The 17246-nt window shown below is 41.9% G+C and overlaps 1 protein-coding gene across 1 annotated transcript; it reads right to left on the bottom strand.

Annotated features, from left to right (window-relative positions):
* Positions 1-1679: 1679 nt before the first annotated feature.
* SUPT7L (SPT7 like, STAGA complex subunit gamma) lies at positions 1680-17204 on the bottom strand. Its single transcript, XM_065755164.1, has 4 exons — positions 16449-17204; positions 8760-9084; positions 6684-6921; positions 1680-2552 (listed from the first exon to the last, which is right to left on the bottom strand). The coding sequence occupies exons 1-4, from the start codon at positions 16859-16861 to the stop codon at positions 2290-2292; spliced, it is 1239 nt and encodes a 412-aa protein (XP_065611236.1). The 5' UTR covers positions 16862-17204; the 3' UTR covers positions 1680-2289.
* Positions 17205-17246: the final 42 nt, after the last annotated feature.

Here is a 17246-nt window from a genome sequence, read left to right as displayed (position 1 = left end):
AATTTTAACTTCAGCATCCATAAAAGCCTGTAGCCACACATTCTTATTAGACATAGAGGAATTTAATGTTTTGGCTTCCATTTCTGCAAAATGGAAGAGAAATACAGTAAGGAAAAAAAGAACTAAGGCTAGGCATGTTATATGGAAACAAACAAAAAAAAATACTATGCCTGCAGCTCATCCTTTCAAAAGATAAACCTGCAATACTAAGGACAAATGGGAGGTCTGATAAATCTCCCTCAAACATCCCAGTGGGTTACAGGTATAAAGCCAGTTTAAGAGTCTGTTCATTCTTGATTCGTGTTCATTCTAGCTTCTTTTGAGAGAGATACCCACTGAATCAAGATAAAGACTGAGTTGATCAACTGAGGACTGTGCAGAACAAAAATTGTCATCAGTCAGCAGAGCCATAAAAGCAAGCAGTAAAATACATTCTGTTTCAGACTAAGTTGTCAAGATAGCAACTGGCCTGAAGTGACTACACTCAATCCAGTAAGAGTGAAGGGAAAGTTTGCATTGACAGCACTGGCTCAAACCAATAGCAAAAGCTGCTGTATTCTCTCTGAAAAACCCTACCTTAAACAGTTGGCTGTCAACTTCCCTCATTAAACAATCAAGAAATTAATAAAGAAGCTCTGCTGGACTTGGCAGTAAGAAGAATCTTGAAGGTCCTGGCTTCTGTAGACATGGAATCGTGGATTTAAAATCTTGAGAAATGTATACAAGATGAACAGAATTCTGGACATTCAGAACAAAATATTTTTTTCAAGGAACATGTTGGTGGGCTCTCATGAGGAACAGCCCTGGTCTCCTCAGGTGGCCCAACAGTTCTGTCTCACCTTCGAAGACTGCATTCCCAAAGTAGAACAGACACATTTTAAGGAGCAGAAAGTAAAGCAAGCATGACAGAAGGCCAGCACAAATAACCAAGGAACTCCTGACTGAGCTCAGATGTACAGAAAAAAGTACACAGAAATGGAAATGAGAATGGGCTGGCCAGGAGGGATATAAAGACACATTCCAAGCATGAAGGGAGAGAATTAGGGAAAGCAAAGTTCAGCTGGAGTTGAAAGCCAAAGAAAGGTGAAGAAGGGCTTTTCTACATACACTGGAAGCAAAAGAAAGGTTAAAGAAAATGTGGATTTGCTGTTCAACAGCCTGGAAACAAAGGTTGCTATTTACCAGACTGATGTACTCAACACCATTGCACACTTTCACTGTTTAGGTCTGCCCCTGGGTCTACAAGAAGGGGGTGGGGGAACAAGGTATTATGCAGAGCAAAGGAAGGCTGAGTTGGCAGCAATTTCACCCAGCCAGACACTCACAAGTCCATGTAAACAAACAAGACACACCTGAAGGCACCAAAGGAGCTAGCCTGATGGCACTGTAAGGGCACTCACCATCAGTAAAGGCTCTCCCAGCAGTGAAATTACCCAACTTGAGACTGTCTTGTTGCCTGCAACAGTTAGCAATTGTGTGGCTAGCATGTTGAAATTATTATTTCTCTCTATACTGTAATTGTGAGACTATCTGGAGGACAGCATCCACTTCCACCCTTCCTCTTACAATGAGGGCACTGAAGCAAATTTGTTGGAAAGTCACTAAGATGGTTAGGGAACTGCAGCACAAGACAAGGAGAAGCTGAAGGAGCTTTTTTTTTTCAGAAGAAAAAAAAGAAGAGGAAAGGCTTAGGAGAGATCCCACTATTGTCTACAACCACTTAACACACAGGTTAGAGAAGACCAAGATGGACAGAACTCAGAGATGAACACTGACAGACAGTGAAGCAACTAGCGTAAGTTAAAACATGGAAATTCCAGCTGGATGCAAGAAAATTTTTTTCCCTATGAGAGTAGTCAAACATTGTCAAATGTTGCCCAGAGAGGTTTAATCTCACAATCCTTGCAGATATTGAAAAGACAGGGCCCTGGACAACCTGCTCTATTTGTCTAGACTGGACCAGAAAGCTCCAACCCTAATTATTCAATGATTCTGTGACTTAACACATCTCCTCACAGCTATTTTCCACTTGTAACTTCCTTATTAGTCTGCAAAAGCAAGCCATGACAACACTGAATGCATACAGTTATCTTCAATCTCATGAGTCAGGATGGAATACAGAAGCCAGCTATGAGGGGAGATGAAGTGCACTACACATCAAACTTCATAATGATTTCATGCAAGCTCCCTCATACATCAGGGCCAGCCCCATTTATACATCATAGCCATCACAGTACTCTCTTGGTTTGCTCCAAGTCCACAAGAACTAAACAAAAAGGTCCCCTCTCTTCACATTTTCTTCATCTTTTTCTTGCAGCGCTGGTTGAAGACAGGTGAGGATCCCATCAGACTGTCAGCAGAATGAGAACCATAACTGCTCTCAGAGCCATTGGGGCTCTGTGCTATCCCAGCTTCGCTCATGCCTGACATAGGTTCCTCAAAGACATCACTGCCTAGGACCCCATGGCCATGAACATTAGCCTCTTCATTCTCCTGTGGCTCCATTTTCACCTGTGCCAAGTTCCATAGTGGGGAAGCATTCACCTCAGCCCCTAAAGAAAGAAAAAGCATACATTAACAGCCAAGTAGAAGGGTAAATTACAAATGGTAAGCAGATGCGAGGGACAGAAGCATCAGTAAAGAAGTAAAAGCAAACCTACCTGTCCACATTTTTTTTTAATAGCCCAGCAGTCTCAGCTCTAAAAGACATGATGCTATGCTTCCAGAGCAAATTCGTTGCTATCCTTTCACAGCCCTCCTCTGTGTGGTTTCCTCCATGAGCAATAACAACTTAGAACTAACCAGAAATAAAGAGACACCATCACTCTCCAGGAAGGAGTGTCTCGGTGGCAATAAGCATGCCAACAGCACACAGACTGCCCATGTACACTGTACAAGCAGGACTTAGAATGGAATGGTTGTATGGGACCCTTAAAGATCATCTAGTCCAACTACCTGATCTCTTCAGGGCTAACAGAGAGGGGTAAGAAGTGTGCCATGTGTCCCTGTTGTGGTTCCAGAGTCGCCGAGAGGAAGCACTGCTTCTCACTGCCTCCTGTTACGTCAAGGCAAATCAGCCACTCTCAGATAATTCTGCACATGGAGGCTGGAGACTGGAAACGAGTATACGGTGAGTCTCAGGTCATCTTTACAAAGAAGAAAATTAAACAGTCCAGGAAATCGTATGGACTCTTTTTAGTGGCTGAGTAAAACAATTTCATTAAAACACAGAGAAAATCAAATATTTTATTTAGATTAACTTGGAGGATCTTCTTTTGATTACTACCATAGAAGCAGAATCACAATGGTTGAAAAAGATCTCCAAGATCATCCAGTCCAGCCACCCACCTACCATCAATATCTCTCCATTAAACGCTGTCCCTTAGTACAACACCTAACGGTCCCTTGAACACCTCCAGGGACAGTGACTCCCTCACCTCCCTGGGCAGCCTGTGCCAGTGCCCAACCACACCTTCAGGGAAAAAATTTTTCCTAATATTCAACCTGCTCTTCCCTGCTCTCCCTCTGTGCTCTTTTCAGGCTGCAGCGTTACTAAACCATTGTAACATAGTTTAGTCAACTTAAGGCTACAGTATTTTAAGCTTGTGCAGGTGCTGAAGGAGGACATTCACTTCAGATAACAAATACAAAATCCATCCCCTTTAAAGACATTGGTACAGTTCAAAATACAGGCCATAAATGTTTAATTCCTCTGAAACCTGTTTGAACATAACTCAACAGCAGCAGTGAATGAGTTCTCATCACAAAAGTGGCCAGATACACACTCAAGGGGAATCTTTCCATTTTTAATTCATCCCACAGAGGAAGATAGGCCAATCCACACTAGTGTAACACGTTTTTGTTGTGTTTTTCATTTAGTCTAGTGTGCAAACTGTGAACAGATTGAGGATTTTCTGACTAAGATTATGAAACAATGCTTCTTAAAAACAGCAAATGTTTTTTCCCCAAGAGCAGTAATTATAGATTGCATTATTTCTTCTTATTAAAAGTTTTAAGAGAAACAAAAATCCTATTAAAAACACTCTAATTGGGCCCCTTGCTGACATGCGCATAATGAGCCCAAATCTTACCAAAGCCTAAAATCTTTTCTCACTTTTACATCTGATCCTCTTTTGAGGGGTTAAATTCACATGGAAAGTAAAACTAAGAAGCTGATTTTTATTAAGTTTTGCATACCTTGCGTCTCAAACCACTGAAAGCATAACCAAACCTCTTGTATGTGCTATTACTATTCCCTGTTACTAACACATATCAATCAATCCTCCCTTATTACAAAGTAGTTATACCAAGAACAAGTCTTCCAACGTGTCTGAACTCTCCTTTTATGTGGGAATCAGGAATCTTTTCAATAGCCAGGTAGCCCAAACCAGGGCTTAGGTGGCAAGGGCAGACAACATAACCTGCATCAGTTCAGCAGTCAGATAGCAAGACAGAGCTGAAGTTCTTGCTGATGTCCAGCTGCCTTAATGAAAAGTTCTTTTTCTGTTAACCACAAGTGCATAAATTCCTCTCAACAGCAGTGGACACGTCATTAAAATGCTGCTAGTTCCACAGAGTTGCAGCTCCAGCCTGCAGAATAATCAAAGGTGCTCACTAAACTTATAGTTTCTTTCTTTCATCAACTGCACTGCATTGCTCAACCTTATTCCCTACAGCTCTATTATCTGTCATCAAGAGTGTCACTGAGGACTAACAGTACTTAAGCAGTGACACTGCACATTTTATCTTCAAAGCACTTCAACTTCCAAGTGCTTTACAAATGAGCTAATCCTCATTTATCAGCCTGGGAGGAGGAACAAGATCCCCAATTTGGCCTCTATTTCTCCAGCTGCACTGAAATTAAGCAGCTAGCCCACAGTTGTAACCCCTGGCATAAGGAAAAACACAGAACAGGGAAGGCTGAAAGGACATTTCACTATCTGACTCCGTTGCTCTGCTACCCTCCCTACAGGTCTCACACTTGCATATTTGAGCTGGTGGTGTTCTAATTGCAGCAGCTTTCTCTCACTTCTGGTGATATTGTACTCCCCAGCCTGCCCATCTCTAGACGGGGACTTCTTACAGTGATGAGACTTCTGAAGACCCTTGTGAAGTGAAGAGGGATTTTCAGGAAGGAACAGAGCACTTGTATTCTTAATTAGAAAACATCAATTTGGTATCAGAGAGGCAAGAGGCATTTAATATACAGCTAGCAGGCTAACCTCTGGGTCTCAAGTGGTAGATACTATACCAAGCTTTCCAGATGAATCACTTGCAACCCCAGAAGGGCCAGAAGAACCTGCTATTCTCTCTCCTGCAAAAACATGAGCACTTCACTTCTCAGAAGTACTATGGTAAACAATAAAAACTTTCAGAGATGCATCAGATGGATCTGTGTGGGTTCTATGCTTTTGCTTTTTTTTTTTTTTTTTTTTAATTCAACAGAATATACCTTTTAAAAAGCTAAGGAACTGAGAGGTACACTCTGCCCTAACTACATAATACATATGTTAAGGTTATTATTTCATTGTTTTTAACCAGAGACTGGTAGAGTTCAGAAGGTTCTACAAAAAACAAACAAAAAAAAAGAAAAAAAACCTGTCCATTTTTTGAGGGAAGGATACTGACTTCTCTTTCTGTAAAACTCAGTGTAATCAAATGGTGCAGAGAATATTATTGGCATATACAGACACAGAAATGGTACAGCAGCAGCAGACTGTTCAGTGCTGGCTGCCAGTATGCTTCAACACCAACATATAGGGATGAGTTTGAGAAACAGAGTGCAGTCTCCATAACTGCTTACTGTTTTACTTTCCATGGGGGCAGCTAACTACAGCAGGAAACCTGCAAGAGGAAGAGAGACTCCCACAAGCACATTTCACTTAAATCAGTGATAAACTTTCAGAAAGAAATAGCTGTCACAAGCAGGATTGTTGAGAAATGGCTGCAAGAGCAGAGTGGACTGGATGTCCACCGAATACATTTGTATGTCTTCCAAATACAGAGGATTGCACAAGAATCATTAGTATTTTCCAAACTCATTGAGTTGCTAACCTATGTAGAGTCCTAAATTTACCCCAGTCACAAGGAACATAGCCTTCAACCTTTCAGTAATATGAAACTCTGGACAAGAATTCCAGACAACCCAGACAAGCAGTACAAAACCAAACTAAAACAAAGAAAACCCCACCTGTACTCCTTAGCAGAAATAAGAATAAAACTCTTTTTAAATAAAAAGACAAAGAGTTATTTTTGTCTTTATTACATTAGACTGGAAGAAAGACCCCAGTACTCATACCCGCAGCAACAACTACAAGAATGAGCATCTCCTAAAAATAAACAGCTTATAAACAAAAGATTTTGTGTTCTTCAGGGGAAATGACTTGGCTTGGAAGCAAAGCTAAAGATCATTTAGTTTCAAACCCCCTCCCATGGACAGGGAACATTCCATTAGATCAGGTTGCTCAAAGCCCCATCCAACCTGGTCTTGACCACCATCAGGGAAGGAGCACCCAAAGGCAATTTGTTCCAGTGCCTCACCACCCTCTTAGTGAGGAATTCCTCCTAACACTTAACCTAAATCTCCCCTCTTTTTGTTTAAAACTGTTCCCCCTTGTCCTATCACTATCTGATCATATCGAACAGCTGAGAGACTGTATCTAGTAGTAACAATAAGCAACTACCTGAAGTCTGTGGCGAAGCTTCCACTTCCAAATTTGCAGAGAATCTCTCACTTTGAGCTCCAAGAACTCCAACCGGCAAAGACTGGTCACCAGAAGCAAGATCTCCTTCCAGCTCCTCGCTTATGGGGAAAGTGATATCGCTAACAGGCTCCTCCTTAATCTTCACAGGCTTTGAGTCTTCTGCTGCCTTTTCAGGGTTGACAATCTTCTCATACTCTTCAGCAAGCTGCTTGCTAACCTGTCAAAGATCGGCAAAGATTAAATAAATAAATAAATGACCAAGTAAATAAATAAATAAGCAAGCAAGCAAGCAAGAAAGGTCACAGTGATTTCAGAGACTCTGATGACAGTTACACTGCAGTATGCTTTCTGCTTAGAATATTATTGTCTGATATGGCTGAACAAGTATGCAGTTATCAGCTACAGAAAAAATAAAAAAATTAAAAGATATTTTCCCAATTTAAGGACACCTTCTACCCTTATCGAGGAACATTAATAGTAGGTTTAAACCTAAATTCCTTAACACATTTGTCAAGGAATAAAAAAGAATAAAAGAAATGAATATGAGCAGATTTACTACAGAAACCATGAGGCTCAGAAATTTAAGCAAAGGAAATATCAAGACAAAAGTACCTCAACTTTATTCTTCAGTTGTACCTCTAAGGTTTTCCTGTCTATCAGCACTAACACTTATTCCAGCATTAAAAAACAAGACCAGAAATTCATTAGTTCCTGTAGTCATTACTAGCAAAGCCTGGTTACCTTCAATGCACAGCAAAAATAAAAATGCAGTTTTCTCCAAACAAGCAAAACAAGCACTGGAATGAGATTTGGAACAATCTCTTTGCTTCTAGAAGCGTTAAAACTGTAAGTGATTAAATTAAGACTTCCAGATTTAGTTGGCTGCTAACACGTACTTGTTTGTACCACTTAAATCCCAACATTCAGTCAGCTGTGTTCAGGAAAAGCCCAAGGCCTTTTTTAAACAAAAGCAAGAAAGAAAAATAACAGCGGAGCTTATTTCCCTCTTCTACAAATGTTTCTAAATACAGAGGCTAGAGTGGACCTCAGCCTATATGAAGACCTGAAAAAGACAGCAACCAGCTGCAGATGAAAGTGAATTGAATCAGCTGAGTGATACAGAAAACCCAAATTTCAGGAGACAGCATCTGGGCGTCAGGATGCAACCGTTAACTATCAGCAGCTTCATAACCCCTCACACCATGAAGGACAATAAATAAATAAATAAATAAACATCCAACAACACAAGAGTTTCCTTTTAACTAAGGTAATCATGCAATCAGTCCCTTGGAACAGAAATACTTCTAATGAGGACAAATCTTGATGACACTATTTTTATGCACAAGCCTCAGAGTCCATCACCATCTACATACTACACGTGCTCCTAGGTGTCTCTGATTTATGCTACCTCTGTAACACACAAGGTGACAACCCTGGGATAAGAAGGAGCACAAGCAGCTGCTCCGAGATGAGTCAGCTAGCACTCTCATATGGCATAACAAGGAGGAAGAGAAAGATTATTTGTGGTAGGTTTTGCCTTTGGTCATGGGCTACCTAATTGATTCAAGTCTCAGCTTTTGATGACTTTGAATAAAACTCCCACATCAACTCTCACATTCCTGCAAGTCTTCTGTCACTCACCTAAAATGCACACTCAATTTCACAGAATAGATGGATGAAGAAAAACTATGCCCTTACTCATACAACCTACATTTATATGCTACATTTCATTCCCAGGAAATTTAACAATTCCTCTGCCTTCTCCACAGAAGTACAGTTCCCTATGGACTGGAAGAGAGTACTCGTTAAACAACTCAATCAGTACAGTACTGACCCTATACTCTAACTACTAAACTATCAGCACAGCATTCTAATCCTCTGTAGGGACACAAATAAGTCATCTCTGCCAAAAAAGCCCTATGTCCCCTTTCCTTCATCATTCTTCTCCGTACCATGAGGTTTTCTATTTGGAAAGCCTCAACACTGTTACAGGAACAAACAATTATACAGGAGCCACGCACCTTGGTGCTGCCAGCTCACCACTGCTCCCCTCACCTGAAGCATATAGCTGTGATAATCCTTAATGCGGTGCTGCCAGAACTTCTGCAGTGAGAGCACACTGCCAATGCCCACTTCGTGAAAGACCTGCTCCATGACATCTGGGAAAGGGGTGTGCCCCAGGCGGGCTTCTCGATCCACAGCAAAGCGCAGCAGTTTGGTGAACTTCAAGCAGTACTCGTGGGCTATGTCTGTCAGGGTCTCCAGGACACTCTCATTGGCACACTCAAAGCCCGTGTGAGCCAGGATAGTGGCCATTGACTGGTAGAGAAGCTGTCGGCAGGAGGACCAACTCAGCTCAGTCACAGGCTCCCCTTTTCCCCTAAAAAACAGAAAGAAGAAAAATAGCACACCTCCAAAAACTGGTATAATTTATCAGTTCAAAACATACTTTCAGTGTGAACACGATCTACAGAGGGAAAGAAAGTTGTTCAGGGTTCACCACAGCTTCTCCATTACGTAAGAATACATCTACACAGGTTTATCAACTTTCCCTCCTTCCCTTTCCCTCAAAATCAGTGCTAGAGTCCCATTTTTACTTTTAATACCATAAGAATCCTTGGGTGATTCATAAGTGTGGGATGCAAATCTTCGAATCCTTAAGCAACTCCCTTCCCACCGAAGAGCTTTTCTCCTAGAGATGTGAATTAAACGGGTACTTGACACAAACAACAACAAAAAAGGCATTTCAAATAACAAATGCAAATCATTTCCCCTCTCAGTTAATTACATTTCTCTTCCTTATTATCTCTGATGTCATAGGCCTAATAGTCAGATGCAAAGGCTTCTGGGATAGACAAGATTTGAATTTATAATACAAAAGACACACAGAAAAAGTCAGAAATGGGAACATTTCATAATGGTACACTGTAGCCAGAAAGACCACTTCCATATCCTTACTCCCAATAATCTCAGACTGTGACAGCAAACAAGGTATCCCAACTTGTGACACAGCAAGTACACACAAAGCCTCCTGGGAAACCTGGAGAGGCTCTGCCTTTAGAAGCAACATTCCTTGGCTTTGGGCCTGAGACCTCTCTGCTCTGCTCTGCTCTGCTAAGCAGGAATATCTGATAGTGCAGGACTGAAGGGACAAGGTGAGTGAGACAAGAAGCACTTCACATACCATTCAGTTATAGTCAGGCAACCATATTTTCCGACGCAATGCGTTAACAAGCAGATATTCCACGTAGGAAAAAAAAGAAGATGAGGTAGAAGTTTTAACAAGAAATGCGAACATACTTCTGCCATATTTCTAAACTCACAATTAAACTTATGCGATTTATTTGCCCATAACAATCCTCAGCTGCTGATGTCAAAAATCAAGTGCCCTTTTGCTAAGTATGGTATTTATTTACTTTCTTCCACTCCATTCGGAATCAATGGTTGAAGAAAGCTAGCAATTTCACCCTTCATTTGTTTCTGATCAATTTCTTCCAGCATCTCATTCAGCCCACTCTGAGACTTCGTCTCACTCTCCCCATACACCATTTGCACACAATCTTTCCAGTAACAAGACCTGATTAAACAGCAAACAGACAACACCAATGATTTACATAGAAGGCAGTGGTAGTCTTGGTAAAATTCTCACTACTCTGCTTCTCCAACAAACCATTGAGAACCTTTCAGCCTCACAGAGACGCAGGGTCACAGAGCCATAACTCCCTCTGATCCTCAGAACTGACCCATACAAAACCACTGAAACATAGCAGCAGAAAAGATAACATTTCAGAGAAGTGACAATGGGAATTAAAGCTCAGAGCTATGAGGACCAAAGCCCAGAGGTTCATTTTCAAGAACACCGGCTCAGCTCAACACTTTCTGCTTATTCAAGAGGCAGAGGGGTGGCAAGCACACTATATTAAGAGCTGCAGGTGATGGTATTACTAAGTGGATATTAAGAACAGCATGCGGATCTCAGGTCATGGACTCATCCCAGTCATTAATTGCTGGAAAATGGCTCACATCCCAGTTTCCCACTCAATTACATGACTACTATGAAAAGAAAATAGCCAGTGCTCTGACAAAATGAATTGAAAGCTCATCAGTTCCCTTCTAAACCAAGTGTCATCCATGCTGTTTTTACATCTCCCTGACTCCTCTCCACCTCTCAGGGACAGACTTCTGCAGCTTATAAAAAGCCATACAACTCATACAATGCTGGGAAAAGGAGGTTACAGCAAAAAAAAAAAAAAAAAAAAAAGAGGAAAAAGGGGGGGGGGGGAAGGAAAGAAGATAAAAAAACAATCAGAAAGGAACCATCAAAATGTATGCCTAAAAAAGGGAAATTCAGAGGGATTTTAGTATCAAAATGGTACTGATAATGGTACCAAAACCAACAAATACTGGTTTACAATTAATACAGAGACAAATACAGAGCTGTTATTGATGTTTTGCCAGTCACACAAAGCATTATGGGCAAACTTAAGCTAGACACAGATGTGGCAGCCCAAGCAGAACATTCAGCCGTTTCCGAAGTGGATGTGCACATAGGAATGCACATCACTGCTCAGAAAGCAGCACAGAATGTCATATCTCTTTTAAATTCCTACAGGAGAAGAAACTAATTGCCAGCATTAAAATGCAGCTAGGTCACTGTGCTGAAAGGGACATAATCAACTTGAAGTCTAATCAATTAAAGACAGGGAGAAAAGAAATTTCAGGTACTGTACTCAAATCCAACTCTCCACCTCTTGTTCTTGCTAAGGTCAATCAATTTTGTTTTGTTTTTCTTATTTTTTCTTCCCTTGATTTCCTTTTTTCCACAACAACAATAAAGGGAAGATGATTAAAAACCTGAGAAAAAAAAATTGGAAACATTTCTATAGACATTAAGAGAAAACAACAATAACTTCTTTCTTCATCCTCTTTAACTTTCAGGTACCATCTAATAAGATGAAAAATAAACAGAAATGGGCATACAGACACATTTAAGTTGAGAACAGCTATCTAATGCCAAGTCTTCCACAAAAGGACCAGCAAACTTCTTCTTTCCCCCAGTCATCACAGGTCAAGAGTACTGATATTAGATCTCACCCAGATGCCCAACACCTCCAAAAGCAACTCCCCAAATACTATTATGCAGAATGCCATTCTCTGCTGTACTTGCTGCTCTCCCAAAAGGCTCTCCTTTCAGCTGCCATCCAAAACCAAGCCTATACTACCAATGTCATGTAGCTGCAAGTAAACAAGAGAGCTTTAATCCCTAATATTCCATCACTAGAGATTAACTAGGCTTTTAGGTCTATGACTTAGAGCTGCTAATTTCTATGGAAGATACAGTATGAAATTTATCACAAACACTGGTCACCTTCTCACTCTTCAGTTCTGTATTCCCAACATAAATCTGTATCTCCATGAGTCACCAACACTAGATGGTGTTCCAGACAGACATCAACCTGCCATGATACACATTCATCAGACCCAAAGTTGAGCCTTCTCACACTGCTATCAACCCATCTGAAACGTGCAGAACCTTACAACAACACACGAGAGAAAAAATGACCAGTTTATACCAATTGGGCTTATTTGCATTATTCATAAGGTTTCAGAACTCACAAAATCTTCAGAAAAAGGCTCATTTTCTGCATCAGACAGTTAACATGATACACAGACATCCCTCAAAGGCACCACAGTCTATTCACTCAAGCTCCTCTCCTGTAAAGACTTATTTTCTGAAAGGAAAGGAGAGCTTATGGTCCATTTGCTGTGCAGACACCTTAGGGGAAAGTGTCTGGGCTGAGTCAGTACAAGGATCTACAGCTGAGGTTCACTCACCTGCAGTAATGGACTGAAGTGCTCTTCTCACTCATAGAAGAGCATAAGCTAGAGACAGATGGAGGGAGGGATTGTTTTCTTATGAACATGTTAGTTTTATGAAACACATCATTGTAGAGTTGAATTTCTACCAAATTGGGTGTATCAAGGTCATTTCACAGCCATCTTTCCCAATACAATAAAATAAAGGAGAACAACAGAAAAAAATGAGATTATCCTGATCAGAGAGTGTATCAGAGAACAGAAAACCCCAACCTAAAATGAAAAATAAGCTTTCTTTTGGGAAAGGGCCTCTTTCCACCTCATCTAGAGCAAGCCTCTTTTCAAATGCCTCTGCTATGCCTGCGGGAGGATGCACAGATGCACGCGTACACACGGAAACTGTTCAGCAGATAACTGCAACAGGTAATAGCTAACATTTGGACAATAAATCAGGTGCCAGTGGGACAACGCAGGACACCAGAAAGTTTAGGAGGTGGACTGAAATGCTTATCCTGTCATATAAAGCATGTTCTGCCTGCTCTGATTTCCACTGCTCCAAATCTCCCCTCACTGCTAAACCTGCTATCCCTCCAACACGCACTTCCCTACTTCTGTACAGACATTTCTTAACTATTAGACCTTCTGCCATGAGCTGTCTTCCCATTGTGAGCCCCCAGTTCAATTCTCAGATAACTGTTCAATACAAAACACACACATGAAGAGGTCAGGAACACAAATGAAAGAATGACAGAGAAATCTGTTAAGAAAGCAACCATGTACACACACACACACACACACACACACACAAATCCCTCTGGAGAGCCACGTATTAGTAAGTTAGGTTTCTTTTGACAGTAGATCTGTATTAATAGAGGGAAGCTGAACAAATTGCTAGCAGCCATATTACAGTAAGAATCTCCTGTTGAAATGGCTGTTCTAAGTTTACAGTTCCTTACTTATTCCTCGTTAACTATGCTTTTTTTATCTTCTGTTTCTATACCAGCCAAAATCAAATGTTAATCTCCTATTGTGTATTCCAAGAACTGTAACATCAACAGTTGCAAATCACCAGGACCAGATGGCAATCCACCCAGGAATACTGAAGGAATTTGATGAAACATCTGAATAGCTGCGTTGAATCACCTCTTGCTTTAAAGTGCCATGGCCCATGAGAACCAGAAGGTAGAAAGTTCGAAAATACTCTTTCAATATATTCAGAAGAGAAAAAAAAAAGAAAGAAAGAAAAACTTCAGGCTGGTAAGCCTGACACATTCTGGTACATCAGGGAAATTCACAGAAATTATAAGAACAGAGTTTGAGGACAGATGGGTAAATAACTATACGTTCAAGAAGACTCAAGACTGCTTCTGTAAGTGGAAAACCTGCTTAACAATCCTGCCAGAGCCCTCTAAAGCCATTGACAAGCAAGTGTATAAGAGATCTCCACTGTGAAGCCAAGGACATTCCTCAGGGATTTGTGCCAAAGTTTTTTTTTCCCCACATGTTTATGCACAGTCCAAAAAAATGCAGAAAAGCAACAGAGTCCTAATTAAATTCCTAGCACAGATTTCTGGGGGGGGTTGAAAAGACCAGAACAACTGAAAAATAGCAGTAAATTAGGTTCTGCCCCCTCATCATCACAAATGGGATGAGGAAACAGGGATTACAGGTATGGGGTGGGGCAGAAGGTGCTGCAAAAAAAGAAAAAAAAATCAATCCATGGAATAACAAAATAAAAGACAAGGCTGTGAGGTCAAAGGACAGCAATGAATAACAAGGAAACAAAAGAAGACATGGCTATATTCAAGAAACTTATGGTCTAATTCAGGCTGGCCACTCTTCCTTTCTTCCTATGGACAAACATACCTACATGCTGCATCTGAGATTTAAGTTACTGAAGAGAATGGAACTAAAATATACATTTAGTCTAACACGGTAACTCTGACAATGACACACAAAATGCATTACAAAACCAAGCAATATCATGTTTTATCAAGAACTGTCCTCCCACAATTGTCTTACCCACTGAAGTTAAGCACTGACAAATCTTGTAACTTTATTTTCAATCGATAAGAATAGGTGCTGTTCATGAAAGTGTCTTAAAACAGTTAAGAACAAATATGCAACAGCAAACCAAATGCCTGCCCCCTAGAAAAGCAGAAATGTGTTTGGTTTGGCAGACACACAATTAAATTCTACTCTGAACCATGGCCCACAGTAAAACGGAGTCAGCCACAAAGCACTTCATTTCAAAACCGCCCATCTACTTTTGTCAATCTAGTCCTTAAACTCCCCCATGTGGTTGACTGTTAAATAACATCTGTTTACTAGCACCTCAACTCTCAAGGGACAGCAAAAGGGCAAAGCAGCCCCCAAACCACGGTGAGGGCCACTGAAAATTTAAAGTTAACGCTGAAGGCACCAGGGAGGGCAGCACAGAACGCTGCACTGTACACAAGGCTGCTTCAGCTCTACAAACCGTAGTGACATAAACAGCAGGAGCCACGGGGCTCAAATTTATACTGACAGGATATCCCTTCACCCCTCTAGGCAAATCACTTTATTTCATCCCAGAAGGGTGAGGGTGATGATTTAGGCTTACCTTCTGCTTCTATACCAGTCAAAATCAAACATTTATCCCCCTATTGTGTATTCTAAGAACTGTAACATCAACAGTTGCAAATCACTAGGACCAGATGGCAATCCACCCAGGAATACTAAAGGAATTCAGGTTTGAAATATCTGAATTGTTATACCTGCTGAAACCAGGACAGCACATTCCTCCAAAAGCATCACTAAAGTCTCGCTCCTCTATCCAGAGAGACTATGTTACCAAAAGGAATATCTTTCAATACAATTCATTTAATGCTACTCAGGCCATTAAAGATCTGAGGCATTTAACTGATGATATGTTATGGATGTAAATTTTTCCCATTTGAAAGGTATTGTTCCCCCCTACATCACATTTATTGGAGCAGTCCTTAAGAACAATGAGGATTAATCTCTGAATTGAAATGCACAGTCTTAGAGGTACCATGAGATACTGCAAGAAACGGAGCATCTCTTGTGAATATAGTGTTCATCAGAGGGTTGACAAGGAGGAGCAGGCAACATTATGTAATCAAAGACTGGCTGCTACAGAGCAATGCAACCTTCCTTTCTACTTCCTCAAGCCCTAGGCTGGTGCAGCCAGCAGTAGAGAGAGAGGACTTCAGCACTCCGCCCTGTCTGACCAGGCTACAAACACTGACACTGACAGTAGGATGAGACAGTAGCACCGTGCATCTTTGGGCACTGAAATCTTGCAAGTAGTAGTTAGCAAAGCGTATTCTCAGAATCTACAGCTAACAGGTCAACACCCAGTTGTGCATCTTCTGATTTGTCAGAATACAGACAGCTTAAGTGACCTAAATATAAAAGATTTCACATTCTATAACAAAGTTTATCAAAATATCACTGAAGGTGGCAAAACCGTTCACAAGCTGAGTGTTAATGGAACAGAAATCAGCAGTACACATCTGCATTTTATAGACAGGAAGAAAAGGCATATTTGTTTTAACGTGCATCTCAATCTTCCTGTTCCTAGGCCTGTTTTATTCTTTACACACAACTCTTCAGCCTCAGGGAACTGACAAAACCACATACTTATCTATTTAAAAACACTCCGCTTTCCTGCAGACAGCATTCATAGAATCGTTAAGGTTGGAAAATCCACTGAGGTCATCAAGTCCAACCACCAACCCATCCCAACCATGCCCACTAGCCATGTCCTCACTGTCATATCTGCATATTTCTTGAACACCTCCAGGGATGGTGATGACTCCACCACCTCCCTGGGTAGCCTTGTTCCAACACTTCACCGTTCCTTCTGCAAAGGAATTTTTCCTAATATCCAACCTGAAAGAACCCAAGGCGATATCAACACACCTGTAGAAATCACTCTCTGGGTCACTGTGCCTCAGATGGAATGGCATTTTGGGGGGCTTGCTGTCCAGAGGAAGCAGGTCATCAGGGAGAGGCGGGGAGGCCGGACGAGAGGGCAGAGGTTCACTGTCTTCTGTCTTGATGCCCTCTGCTTGCTGCTGGTTTTGCGCCTGGGCCATGGCGATGAGGCTGCGCAGCCGCCGGTTGTGCTGGATGAGCTGGATGGTGTGGATGGTGAGGCTGCAGGGCTCGGAGGGGACGTCCAGCATGGTGGTGGGGCGCGGCTTGTTCGCTGAGGGCTGGTGCAGCGGAGGGTCCTGCACTTCCACCGTGCGGAACTCGCGCTGGAGGAGGTCGAAAGAGCTGCGGTTGGCCTGGTTGGATGGCACCGGGATCTCACCCCAGTAGCGCAGCATTTTTACACAGGATTGTCCTCAAGGCGCAGGGAAGGCTCCCGGACACAGTTATAGGGTGAAGCTCTTGGCTTTGGGCAGCAACAGGCTGGCGCTGGCCTTGGAATAAAGCAAATAACTGACATCAAGAAAACTCTTCCAATGTCATCGTGAGAAACGCAGCTTGCGAGACAGCATCAAGACACAATGCCCGTACAACAGCTGCGGCGAACAGAGGGGGAAAGAAGAAAGCGAAGCAGCAGCGGGGAGGAAACGACTTCTATGCGGCACAGAGCTGGGCCCTGACCGGTGCCAAGAAACTCGGCGGTGTGGAAGGCCGCAAGCCGCACCACGACCCCGGCCCCGCCGCACCGCACTCCCCGCCGCACCACCGGAACTCGGCCCCGGT

This window comes from Cyrtonyx montezumae, unplaced genomic scaffold (assembly GCF_038088225.1).
Source record: "Cyrtonyx montezumae isolate F1298 unplaced genomic scaffold, pur_monq_1.0 scaffold_0, whole genome shotgun sequence".
Lineage (NCBI taxonomy): Eukaryota > Metazoa > Chordata > Aves > Galliformes > Odontophoridae > Cyrtonyx > Cyrtonyx montezumae.
Note: the sequence above shows the minus strand (reverse complement) of the source record. Positions and strands in the feature narration are given on the sequence as shown.

Excerpts from the sequence above, each read along its gene's own strand:
- SUPT7L (XM_065755164.1), bottom strand. The coding sequence starts at position 16,861 with ATGCTGCGCTACTGGGGTGAGATCCCGGTGCCATCCAACCAGGCCAAC. Across the intron at positions 9,085-16,448 it reads CCAGAGAGTGATTTCTACAG|GGGAAAAGGGGAGCCTGTGA; the intron begins GTGTGTTGATAT and ends TCTGTTTTTTAG. Across the intron at positions 6,922-8,759 it reads ATCACAGCTATATGCTTCAG|GTTAGCAAGCAGCTTGCTGA; the intron begins GTGAGGGGAGCA and ends GATCTTTGACAG.